The 13,079-nt window shown below is 58.9% G+C and overlaps 1 protein-coding gene across 1 annotated transcript; it reads left to right on the top strand.

Annotated features, from left to right (window-relative positions):
- Positions 1–7,668: 7,668 nt before the first annotated feature.
- Positions 7,669–12,147, top strand: LOC125629304 (avidin-like). The gene is made up of 4 exons (XM_048834709.2): positions 7,669–7,902; positions 9,042–9,255; positions 10,782–10,902; positions 11,411–12,147. Exons 1-4 carry the CDS (start codon positions 7,831–7,833, stop codon positions 11,517–11,519), a joined length of 516 nt encoding a protein of 171 aa, XP_048690666.1. The 5' UTR covers positions 7,669–7,830; the 3' UTR covers positions 11,520–12,147.
- The last annotated feature ends 932 nt before the right edge of the window (positions 12,148–13,079 follow it).

Here is a 13,079-nt window from a genome sequence, read left to right as displayed (position 1 = left end):
TGCAGCCTGTGGCCAGCAAGTTCCCTCAGCTCCTCCAAGGAGGGATCCTTCTGCCGCTCGGTCTGGAATTCAGCTGCTGGGGGAGGGAGCGGGACCTGCTCCCTCTTGCGGGCTGGGCCTGGGGTCACAGCCCCGCTGAGCCCTGTCCCTGGTCGCTCCCTCCCTGCCGTGGGATCACTTCCCAGCAGCGCCTCTGGACAAGGCGAACCTGGTTGGCAGCCGACCTGCCCTGCCTGTGGGTCCCCGCACTCAGCTGGGGTCTCAGCTCCCACCGTGCTCAGCGCTGCCCTTGCTGTCCCAGTGGGGTTAGGCAGCGAGCTCGCTGCTTTCCTCACTGCATCACAGTCCATGTGAGCCCCCTCTCCGGTGTGCAGGGGGGCCGGGGAGCATCTCTCTGTCCCACCCGGCCCCAGGGGTCTGGTTACGGTCGGGCAGGTATCCTGAGCCTAGCCACTCCTCCCCGCTGCCAGCGAGGTCATCTGCATTTTCACTGACCATTTCCCTCTCCAGCGATTGGTTCCCTGGATTCAAGTTCAAACCCTTGGCCGTTACAGGAACAGGGCCTGGATCCTGTCCCAAAGAGACACAGTGACCCCACAACAGGCTCTCACAGCTGATATCCTGGAGAACCCCAACGACCAGCCAGCCCAACCCCTCCTGTGTCTGCAGAGGGATCTGGGCCATAGGCAGGGCGAGGGGCTTCATCCCTGGGACCCTCACCCAGCTCATACAGCCCCTCAGCCTCTGAGGCTGCACCACCCGGGGCCTGACACCAGTTCTCTCTGTCCCAGGATCTCGCCACCCCAGGAATGTCTCCCCATTGACCATCACCTTCCGCTCCCACTGGGGGTCCGAGGGGCCTGGCCCCAGGAAACTCCACACAGACACATAGGCCGGGGTCAGGAATCATAGAATCTCAGGATTGGAAGGGACCTCAGGAGGTCATCTAGTCCAATCCCCTGCTCAAAGCAGGACCAGTCCCCAATGTTTGCCCCAGATCCCTAAATGGCCCCCTCCAGGATTGAACTCACAACCCTGGGTTTAGCAGGCCAATGCTCAAACCACTGAGCTATCCCTCCCCCACCCATCTGGCTGGCGGAGTCTATGGCCTTGGGACCCAGCAAGGGAGCTAGACACCGGGGCTTTTCCGTAGGGTCCCCCTGGTTCAAATCACCAGCCTGCTCAAAGGCAGTGAGGTGGCATCCACATCCCCCCTCCTTAACCGAGGGCAGCAATTTAGTCTCAAGGTTCCCTGCGGAACTGGCCCCCCGGGGTCTATCCCCACTCACCCCGGGGAGGTCCCCTAGGCCTCTCCGCCCCACCACCGCCAGTTCATGCTGCTGCTGCTTCTGCAGCTCTTTCTCGGGCTCTCGCTGTCTCTCACAGACCTCTCACTCCTTCAGACTCAGCTCCAATCCCATCTGTGTCCGACCGCCTGACGGGGAACCCGATCGTGAAGACCCCCGTCTGGTTGGGGACAGGAGTCTTGGGGATGCCTGGCTCCCACTCCAGCTGCTCCCAGATCCTGCTATAGCCCCAGTTGGGGTCAGGAATCTGTTCCTTAGAGCGGTCATCCTCCTCCAGCTGCACGATGAACTCTGCTTTGGTGAACTTTCTAATGCGCAACCCTCTCTTTCTGCACAGGGTTACAATGTCCTTCTTAAGGAGATGGTGACAGGCCATCACTCCGCTCTTCCCCAGTTGTTGTGGACTCACAGGCCTGTGTGCTCTCAGCTCCCCACGGTTTCCAGGGAGAACCCCTAGTGTGCCAGCCCTTCTCGAGGTCACCCCCTTTGCCAGGGTCGAGCTGCAGACTCCTCCGCCCCTTGGACTGCTCGCCGCAATCCCCAGGGGAACCCTGTTACTGCAAAAGTCCTTCTCGCTGGTCACAGACTCCCAGGGGTTAAGCGTAGCTCCTTCGCCCCCTGAAACCGCTCCTCTCTGAGCCTTCAGCACGCCTGGTCCTCGTTACTCCCTCTTCGTTTTACTGCTCCCCAGTCACTTACTGCAGGAAGCGCCGTCCACGGGGTGCAGTACATCCCACCGCTCCCACCAGTTTTCACAGAGTCCCTGGGCGATGCTCTGGAGCTGCTCCCCACGAAGCCAGGCAGGACTCTGGGGAAGTCTCCTCTCTGGGCGCAGCCTGCCTGCAGGACACACAGCTCACCCGGCTTCCACCTTCCTGGGTCTGACCTCGGAGCATTCAGCCTCCTCTGCCCCTCCGTGCGCTTCCCACAGCGAGTCCGCCCAGGCGAGGTCCTGGGGAAGCCAGAGGGTCCTGCCCCCCAACTCTGCAGTCAGACGGGACTCTCAGCCAGCCAGTAACACAGAAGGTTTATTAGACCTTGGCCATCAGTGGCCAGGGGATAGGGTGTCGGCCATTCTCTGTGCAGACACCATCATGCTGGCCGTCTGCTCTGAAACAATCCCACCCCCTGATCCCCCCACCTAGATCGGGGTCTCAAACAAGCAGCCTGAGGGGCTATTTCCTGCGGCCCGCCAGCTCCCTGCGACCCCCCTGCCCCCCCAGCATCTACGTAGGGCGGCTCCGGCCCGGCGCGCACCGGGGGCAGGGCAGGCTCCCTGCCTGCCCCCAGACCCGGAAAGGGGGGCACAGGGGTCTGTGTTGCTCTTGCTCCAGGCACCACCCCCAGCAGCTCCCATTGGCCCCGGTTACCAATTCCTGGCCAATGGGAGCTGCTGGGGGTGGTGCCTGAAAACAAGAGCCCCTGTGCCCCCCCCACCCCCCCGCCCACACTGCAGGTCCCGGCCACTTCCTAGAGCCATGCGGGGGCAGGGCAGGCAGGCAGGGAGCCTGCCCTGCCCCCGGTGCCCACCAGGCCAGAGCCAGCCCCCCCAACCCTTCCTGCAGCCGAGCCCCCTGCCCTGAGCCCCCGTCACACCCTGCACCCCGACCCCTGCCCTGAGCCCCCTGCCACACCCTGCACCCCGACCCCTGCCCTGACCCCCGTCACACCCCAACCCCTGCCCTGAGCCCCCGTCACACCCTGCACCCCGACCCCTGCCCTGAGCCCCCGTCACACCCCACATCCCTCCTGCACCCCGACCCCTGCCCTGAGCCCCTTGCTGCACCCCACATCCCTCCTGCACCCCGCACCCCGACCCCTGCCCTGAGCCCCCGTCACACCCTGCACCCCGACCCCTGCCCTGAGCCCCCTGCCGCACCCCAACCCCTGCCCTGAGCCCCCGTCACACCCTGCACCCCGACCCCTGCCCTGAGCCCCCATCACACCCCGCACCTCGACCCCTGCCCTGAGCCCCCTGCCACACCCCAACCCCTGCCCTGAGCCCCCTGCCGCACCCCAACCCCTGCCCTGAGCCCCCGTCACACCCTGCACCCCGACCCCTGCCCTGAGCCCCCTGCCGCACCCCAACCCCTGCCCTGAGCCCCTGTCACACCCTGCACCCCGACCCCTGCCCTGAGCCCCTTGCTGCACCCCACACCCCGACCCCTGCCCTGAGCCCCCTGCCGCACCCCACATCCCTCCTGCACCCCGACCCCTGCCCTGAGCCCCCTGCCACACCCCACACTCCAACCCCTGCCCTGAGCCCCCTGCCGCACCCCACATCCCTCCTGCACCCCGCACCCCGACCCCTGCCCTGAGCCCCTTGCTGCACCCCACATCCCTCCTGCACCCCGACCCCTGCCCTGAGCCCCCTGCCGCACCCCGCACCCCGACCCCCTGCCCTGAGCCCCCTGCCGCACCCTGCATCCTGACCCCTGCCCTGAGCCCCCTGCCGCACCCCGACCCCCTGCCCTGAGCCCCTTGCTGCACCTCACATCCCTCCTGCACCCCGACCCCTGCCCTGAGCCCCCTGCCACACCCAACACCCCTCCTGCATCCCGACCCCTTGCCCTGAGCCCCTTGCTGCACCCCACATCCCTCCTGCACCCCGACCCCTTGCCCTGAGCCCCTTGCTGCACCCCACATCCCTCCTGCACCCCGACCCCTGCCCTGAGCCCCCTGCCGCACCCTGCACCCCACACTCCGACCCCCTGCCCTGAGCCCCCTGCTGCACCCTGCACCCCTCCTGCATCCCCTGGGGGCAGGGAGGGGGGTGGAGTTGGGGTGGGGATTTCAGGGAAGGGGTTGGAATGGGGCCAGGGAAGGGGTGGGAAGAGGCGGGGCAAGGGTGGGGCCTCATGAAAGGGGTGAGTGGGGGCGGGGCCGAGGGTGGCATGCGGGGAGGTGTCAGTAATGCGGCCCGCGGGCCAATGTACTAGTCCTCATGTGGCCCTCGTGGTCATTTGAGTTTGAGACCCCTGACCTAGATACTTAAGAAATACCTAGGGGAAACTGAGGCACCCACTCAGTATTCAGAGAAAACATTAAGAACATTCCCACTTCGTCACAGTGTCGTTTCCCACATTGCCACACTTTGAGAGGCAGCCTCGACTTTACCCAGACTAATGGATTATTAACCTCAACGTCTCCCTTACGCCAGGCGCTGGACTTCCTTAGTACAATCGGTATTTTCAGATAACTGAGTGGTCCAGAAATCCGGGTGAAAATCGGTAAAAACAAACCGTCGCGTTTTAGAGCCGGGCCTGTCCCGGTAACCCCCGAAGGGCCTTGGGCAGAGCTGAGGTGCCTTTGATGTGGTGGTGGCGAGGTAGCGGGGCTGAAGCGGCGGAGAGCCGCTGCCTAGCAGAGGGATTCCAGTGCTGGTCTCTGGAGCAGTCGAAGCTGAAATCCCCTCAGCGGGGTCAGAGGCAGAGCCCCGGCGAGCACTGGCCTGCCAGCGTCTTTGGCCTGCCCCAAGACAGCGGAGCCAGCCGCGAGCCTGGCGCTGGCCGAGGGCGATGCTGGGCACCCGACTGCCGCTTCCCGCCGGCAGAGGAGGTCTGAGGCTGGGGCTGTCGCCGAGGCACCCTGGGTGAGTGGGGGGGCTGGGCAGGGTCCTACCTAAGCGTGTTACTGTATTATTAGCTGGTTTTCCCAGGTTTATTCTCTGGGTCCCTCCCCCCCGACACACACGTCTGTCCCCGAGAAAGTTCTCTTTGCTTTAAGCCCTGGGACTCGGGGCTTGCGGGTGGGGACGCATGGCCTGCCAAGGGCAGCCACGTGGTGCGGGTAGCTTCTTGGCGGGGTTCGAGATGCTGTTCTTTAAGTCTTTAAAAGGAAGCCTAGCAAACGGAACCCGGCCCTCGGAGCTGCCAGCAACACTTGGCAGAAGGGCTACAGGGCGCGGCCGGGCCACTGGTGTGCTGGGGGGAACCGGCCGAAACGCCCTGCTCAAAGGGTACGGGGAATCCTGGCGCTGCGGGGTGCCAGGCCCATGGCTCAGCCAACGCACAGGAGGAAGTCGCTGAGAAACGACGACGATTCCAGTGGCGCTCCTGGCAGCGCCCTCCCCTGGCAAACGGTGGAACAGCAGGCACAGGACCCTGCCCATCAGAGAGATTTCAGCTAAAAAGAAAAGGCAACCGGAAGCCAGAGAGAGGCTGATCTGCTATGTATCTGGAGTTCTAAGTAAGTTGCTAACAGCGAGTAAAATACAGCAGAGCCTCAGCGTTACGACCCCTCGGGGGTGGAGGTTGTTCGTAACTCTGAAATGTTCGTAACTCGGGACAAACCGCTCTGGTTCTTTCAAAAGTTTACAACTGTACAGCGACTTACTACAGCTCGGAAACTTTACTAGGCAGAATCAAAATGCTGCTTTTAACCATCTGCATTTCAATGAAAGAAGCACAGAAACAGTTTCCTTTCCTTGTCAAATCTTTTTTTTTAACTTCCCCTTCAGTTTTTTAGTAGTTTATGTTAAACCCAGCACTGTACCGGGGGCCCCCTGAGGTTCCCAGCTGCCACAGGCCGTGGGGCTGCAGCTCCTGGCTGCCGCAGGCAGCAGGGGCTCCCCACAGCTCCTGGCTGATGCAGGCAGCAGGGGCTCCCCGCAGCTCCTGGCCAACACAGGCGGTGGGGTTCCGCAGAGCCCCAAGCCGCTGCGGGCAGAGGGGCCCCCCCAGGGCTCCTGGCCACCGTGGGTGGCGGAGATACTCCAGAGCTCCAAGCTGGGGGACCCTGCAGCTCCAAGCCCTCCTAGGCCCTGGGGGCCCCGAGAACTCGGAGCAGCCCACACAGCAGCCCAACCTCTGCAGGGGGTGTGGGGACCCCACAGCTGGGCTCCCCGTTTTGTCAGGGGTATTTTTAGTTAAAGTCAGGAACAGGGCTTTTCTTAATTTTTCATTATTGCCTGTGACCTGTCCGTGACTTTTATTAAAAATATCCGTGACAAAATCTTAGCCGTAGTTATAACTATGTGTGATATACCTGCATCCCCAACCTGTGCTGTGTTTCTAGGCGGCCCCCCCAGGCAGACTGACAGCAGCACTACCCAGCCTGCTTGACGACCCATCAAGGGCAATCAGCTGTACAGCAATCCCATTGAGAGACGCCAGGGCCTATGCCGATGAGTCAGCGGACATGTAGGGACATGCTTATGGACAGGGGACTCCAGGAGCTTTTCCATGCCCATGTGCTGGGAGCTTGTGTCTGGGACCAAGGATGTACGAGCCATGTGGCAAAGGATACAAAAAGGCAGCTGCAGCTTCTCCTTTTTGTCTTCAATCCTGGTTCCCACCTCTGGAGCAACTTCTCTACCCACTGAAGCTTTGAACAAAGGACTGAATGGCCCGTCCAAGCTGTGGATGTTCTCCAGAGGGACTCTACAAGCCAGCAAACTCACCCATGCTGCTAAGAACCTGATGTATGGACTCTGAAGTCACATGTATGTATCTGACTGCTTTGACCATTTAACAATTCTCTCCTCATTCTTTTCTTTTCTTTTCTAATAAACCTTTAGTTTTCGATACTAAAGGATTGGCTGGCAGAGTGGTATTTTGGGTAAGATCCAAACTAGTATTGATCTGGGAATGTGGCTGGCGATTTGGGGATTACAAGAACATTTTGTATAGTGAGTAGAGTTTTAAATAACTTCTCACTGTACTGGACCTAGGTGCTGATTGGGAGCCAGAGGCTGGAATGCAATAAAGGGGGCTGGGTGGTTTCTGTTTTTGGCTTCTTGACAACGAGTGTGGTGGGGATCAGGAGCACTGTGTGTGACTGGTTGGTGAGTCGAACTTCAGTGTTACGCACCAGTTTGGGGAGAATCAGCTCTGCTTTTGCAGCCTGCCCTGGCTTTGGCAGTGCCAGTGTGGACTGACCTAGGCACGTTGGGTTACAGGAGCACTCTCAGGATTTGGGCTCCCAGCAGAAAGCACCAAGGGGACCTCACTTTTTGGACTGCCACTGGAAAGAGACGCATGTTCAGATGCGTTTGACACTGTGTGGGGCTGGTGACAGAAACCTTCTATCCCAGGAACCGCTGTCGGAGTTATTCCAACCGGGAGATGCCAGCAAACCCGGGGAGGCCTCTGGCCTGTCAGCACCTCAAGGCTCAATGAGCAGCACTTCAACTTACCTCTCCCACCTGCTGCTGCCCTGGCTAAGGCACCTTCACAGGGTGCTCTCGCTCCGCCTCTCCAGTGTGCTGGGATCTATCTATAGGGGGTCACGTTGACTACACTCCTCAATCACTGCCCAGGTCACACATCCCTTCTTTTCATTTTGTCCTGCTGGCCCTGCCAGCAGCTGGGGCTGGAGATTGAATGTCAGTGAGACATAAACAAAATAACCGAAGTGCCCGCTCGCTTCTGGGAACTGCCAGCAAGGAGAGAACCAGAGCAGCTCAGGTTGCAGCCCCTGCCTGCTGCGAGGGGATATAAAGACGGGGCCTGACTGGTGGCCCCAGACTAAGTGCTGGGGAGACTCAATTGGCTTCTGCAGGTGGCTTCTACTCCAAGTGACGATGGGGAAAATCGGCTTCTCCCTGCTCCTCGCCCTGGCTCTGGTGACTGTTGGCACCTCTTCAGAGAGAAAGGTATGGGGCAGACTGGGCAGGGTGAGGGGCCGCGGGGGCTGGGCGCTGGCTCTGGGCTGTCTCAGGATCGGGCAGGCCGAGGGGCCAAGAGGGTTGTTCCAGGGATAGTTTCTGCAGCAGGGGCCAGAATCCCTTTGCTCCCTCGATCTGGCGAAATGTCAGCGGGTGGTGGCCTGGCAGGTGCTGGGGCCGGTGGCTTGACGGGACAAAAACCACAACACCTTTTTTAAACCTCTCTGTTTTGGGGCCTGACTTGGGCATGTTTAGTGTAGGGGAGACCAGCCGAGCAGGGGACTTGATAACGAGTCCAGTCTGTAACAGGCTGCCACGAAGAGGACAGTGCCCAGCTGGGAGGGCAGGAGGGATTCAGCTCAGTTTGCACCAGGGGAGATTTAAGTTAGATACTCAGATCTAAGTTCCCGCCATCAGGGTGTTAAGCACTGGGGCTGCGCCATCCTGTCTCTGGGGGTTTTTAAGAGCAGGTTAAATAAACCCCTCTCAGAGATGGTCTAGGTACAACGTCTGCCTGCGGCAGCAGAGAGCACTAGACCAGATGGCCTCTCCAGGTCCCATCCAGCCCCACATTTCTATGGTCGGGGGGTCGGAGTCACGTGCTGAACTGTTGGCGTTGGCCATTCTCTGCTTCATGCTGTGTAAGGTCGGACTCCGGCTCTTCGGGTCTGTGCTCAGCAGTGCCCATCCCTGACCTGCGGGCAGGAAGCTCCACAGTGCAGGTGTGGGAGCGAGCACGAGGAATGCAATGCTTGGATTTCAGTAAAAGCACACGCTGACCATGGCGAGACGCAGGGGAATCTGCAAGGCCATTCCCTCTGGTGTGCTGGGACCCTGCCTGGAAGGATCTTTGCTGGACAAAGCCAGGAGCTCACTAATCTTCCATCAGAAATTATGGCCACTAGGAACGCAACCTCCACGCCCACAATGACCTGGGCCAGAGGTTCTTCTCATGACCAGCTGGTCCCCTGGGATCTCAGGAACCAGAGCGCAGGCGAGGCACTTCGGTTTTTATTTCCTAGTTTGCAGGGTCTCTCTTTTGCCTTTGGGGCTCTCGGGGTCACGGTCTCAGCTGAGTGTCTGACCATGCAGTGCGGTGCGTGGGACCACGTCTGCTCCCCTTTCAGTGTGACCTGTCCGGACTGTGGCGGAATGAGCTGCGCTCGCTGATGGAAATACATGAAGTTAACGATGCAGGAGAATTCTCCGGCGACTACCTCACAGCGGTGACGGCCACCAGCAACTGTATCCGCAGGTCGCCCCTGAAGGGAGCCCAGCATGATGCGAAACAGAGGGGCCAGCCGACCTTCGGCTTCACTGTGAACTGGGAGAAGTTCTCAAGTACGTACCACACGCTGCTTCGGGGCTGGGGTGGGGGGGAGTTACTGTCAGCATGAATGGGGGGTGCCGGGGGCACTTGGAGGATTATTTTGGTTTGTTCGCGTGCCAGAAATGGTTGTGGGAAATATGTGACTCAGTGCAGTAATTGTGTTCAATAATGAATTGTATATGGCACCAGCAAGCCCATTACTGGCTACTGTGTCCATTTCTGCTGTCCGCATTTCAAAGGGATATTACAGTCTTGGAAAGGGGTCAGAAAACAGCTACCAGGATGGTTCGAGCTCTGGGAAACTGGCCGCCCGGGGAGAGACTGACGCAGCTCAATCTATTTAGCTGATACAAGAGAAGGTTACGGAGGTGTCTGATCATGGCCTATGGGTGTGCACAGCAGTTAGCTCAAGTTACACTTTGAGAGTCACCCCAAACTCGACTCCTGGCCACACACACACACGTGTCTAGCTTACCTAAATTCCAGATAGCTGGTCCATGGGGGGTGTGGGGTGGGTTGAAGCCTGAGTGATGCTGAGGCTCTAGCTAGTAATGCAGGGGGACGGGGGGTGAAACAGCTCCAGTTACAACAACTCATCAGCAGCTAATTCAATCATTCTGCTAACCCAGTGGCTCCGTGTAACTCCGGTGTGGCCGCTCTCACTGCTGCTAGGCTAGTGCTGTAACGCAGGGGACTAACTTCAGCTATCGCAGTGAAGCTAAACCCTGCAAGAACCTGCATGGGGAGAGCTTCCTGACAGCCGATGATGCTTTAATCTAGCAGACAAAGGTGTCTGGAATCTGAAACCAGACGTATCCAAATTAGAAATGAAGTGGAACTTTTTACCGGTGCAGGTGATTAGCCAATGGGACAACTGAGCTGGGCACATGGTGGATCCTCCATGACTTGGAATCTTTATGTCAAGACGGAGTCTGTTTCCAAAAGCTCCCTCTGGCTCGACCAGCCATGGCAGGCTGGACACTGGGATACCTGGGGGAGGTCCCCAGGGCTGGGTTACCTGGGAGGCCAGGTTGCGGCTGATCACAGGGAGGACAATGGCGTGATCAAATGACCGGGAGGAAGATATCAGCTGCACTTTGTATGGCCTGCTGAGGGTTGGGGAGGCCAGAGGCTGAGGGGTAGAACCAGGGCCTGAAGGAGATGGTGAGGAGGTGGAGATGGTGATGGTGAGGAGGAAGCCAGCAGACTTTGGAGATGGCCTCGGCATGTGGGGCCTGGGAGGCGGAGTCCAAGTGTCCCCCAGCCTGCAGGCCTCTCCCCTTCCTGGCCCTGACCCGGCTCATGGAGCCGCCCCTGAAAATGGAGTCATTGCACTGCTCCGCCGTCTGGGCCGGTGCCTGGGAAAGTGCGTCATCGGGGAGAGATGGGCTCTTTGTATGCCTGTGGCCCGGGAGTCGTGTCATCGCCACAGAGCGCACCCCCTCCCTCCACCCTGGGCTCTGGGCTCGGTGTCTCTGGGGGACACCGAGCACGTGGCACCGTCTCTCCCTCTGTCTCCTCTCCGGCTCCCTCGCAGACTCAACAACCGTCTTCGTGGGCCAGTGCTTCGTGGATGATAAAGGGAAGGAAACTCTGAAGACCATGTGGCTGCTGCGTGAGGAGGTTGGATCCCCTGGAGATGGCTGGAGAGCGACCAGGTGGGTGAGGGGCACAGACTGCCCAGGAGCGAAGGTGCAGCCTGCAGAGCTGGGACTGCAGGGCCTGGCCCCGTCTCTGCTCGGCGCTGTGCCAAGGGCTGGGATCCCGAGCCCGGCTCTGGGGCTGTGCGGGATGAGATGGCCAAGGGCAGGGCAGGGCTCTCAGCCCAAAATCACAAATCCATCCCCTGTACCTGGCTGGAGGAGAAGGAGGTGGTGTGAACGTGAATGAAGGTTTATTCCCCAAATGTGCTGAGTTCCCTGGGCCCTGTCACACCCCAGGGCTGTGTGTGATCCCCTGGCGGGTCAGGCCGGGGCAGGGCCATGTCCTCCCATCGCTCTTCTTCAAGAACTTGCTAATGGGTGAGCAACCCAGCGGGAGTGTGGGCATCCTGTGAGGGGGGAGCATCCCCAGGGGAGCTTGGTGCTCCTGCCTCTCCTTGTATTGAGCAGCCCCCAGTGCAGGCCCATGCTAGGCCAGTAACACCAGCTCTGTGCTTCCCTGCAGGGTCGGCACAAACGTTTTCACCCGGAAACGAAATGTAGAGCGGGGGAAAATCCTTCAGCAGCACTCTCCACCCTGCGATGCTCCAACTCCAACCCCAACAGCACAGTGAACACGCTCTCCAGCTCCGCGGTTCCTGTGCCCACCCGGTCTTGAATTGTTCTGGCCTCTCTCGAGCGTCTCGCCCAGCAGAGTCGCCCGTCTCTGTCTCCATCTCCCCCCCAGAATCGCTGCCTCGCCCCCAACGCTGCAGTTTAGTTCATTTCTCAGCAATACTCTAGCGCGGGAGGCAAATGAGTCTCTTGTGTTTTTATCTCTCTTGGCTTTTTCAGTCGTGACGCCCACCTGCCCCTCTCTGACTTCCCTGGATGGTTCCGAAATCTCTCCCATTAGCTGGGGCCTTTCTGGGACACTCCTGGCAGCTTTATTGCCCTGGGTTCACTCCTTTCCTCACTCTCCATCAGTCTATGGTAGAGATTGCACCAACCTTACTGAAGTCCCAAGGAAATGGTGCTCCCCTTCTAAATGGCCTTTACGTTCGCTCAGGACTATCCACTCTCAGTGCTCCCAGCTCAAAGGTTCATTTCTCTTAGAAAGTTTCAGCCCTTCGTGAGTTCTGGACTCTAGGTACCAAATAAACTTTGTTCCAACGGAAAAATATTGTGCCATTCTGTGTTATTATTATTTGAAAATAGTTCTTAGTTCACCATCTGCAGCAGGCTACTTAAAACTGCATAGTGACCTGGGACAAGGAGAGTGATGGGGAACTACTTAATGTAGAGGGGTCATACGGCATTGGTGGAGCATGCTGGGTTGCGAATATATTTCCCCATCTCTCTCTTTCTCAGCAGTTCAATCCCCCCTCTCAACTGCCCATCATGCTGACTGAAATGGTCTCGTCGTTTCCTTGTACTCTCCTGTTGGTTTGTCTGTATCATAGAATCATAGAAATGTAGAAATGAAAGGGACCTTGATAGATCATCTAGTCCAATCCCTGCACTGAGGCAGGACTAAATATTATCGAGACCATCCCTGACAGGTGTCTGTCTGAACTGTTCTAAAAACCTCCAATGACAGAAATTCCACAGCTTCCCAAGGTAACTTGTTCCAGTGCTTAACCACCACAGAAGGGCGGTCACCCATCAAGGTGGCCATCTGCAGGTAGGTCATCCCCGGGGTCTTCTGCACACCCTGGACACTTTTCCTGTATACCTCGGGGGTCAATTCAAACTTGCGCAGCAGGGTTTGTTTGAACAGTTCATAGTCCCCAGGTTCCACCCCATCCATCTGGCTGAACATCCCTATGGCCTTGGGACACAGTAAGGGGGTGAGATCCTGGAGCCTGTCTGTAGGGTCAACCTGGTGCGCATTGCAGGCCTTCTCAAAAGCAGTGAGGAAGGTGTCTACATCAACCCCTTCCTTAAACTGAGACACCACTTTGATATCGGAGTTCCCTGCAGGCTTAGCCACCCTTGGCCCATCCCCACTCACCCCAGCAGGGATCTCTCTGCCTCTCAGCTCTGCCGTCACCAGTTCATGCCGTCTCTGCTCTTCCTCGTGCTTTCACTCTCTCTCACGGTCCTGCCGTTACTTCTCACAGTCCTCCAGCTCTTCCAGTTTCAGCTCCACTTCCAACCATCTCAGCTCCAGTCTCAGCTCCACTGACGGGGAA

Source organism: Caretta caretta, chromosome 5 (genome assembly GCF_965140235.1).
Source record: "Caretta caretta isolate rCarCar2 chromosome 5, rCarCar1.hap1, whole genome shotgun sequence".
NCBI lineage: Eukaryota > Metazoa > Chordata > Testudines > Cheloniidae > Caretta > Caretta caretta.
This window is presented reverse-complemented; position numbering and strand designations above follow the sequence as displayed.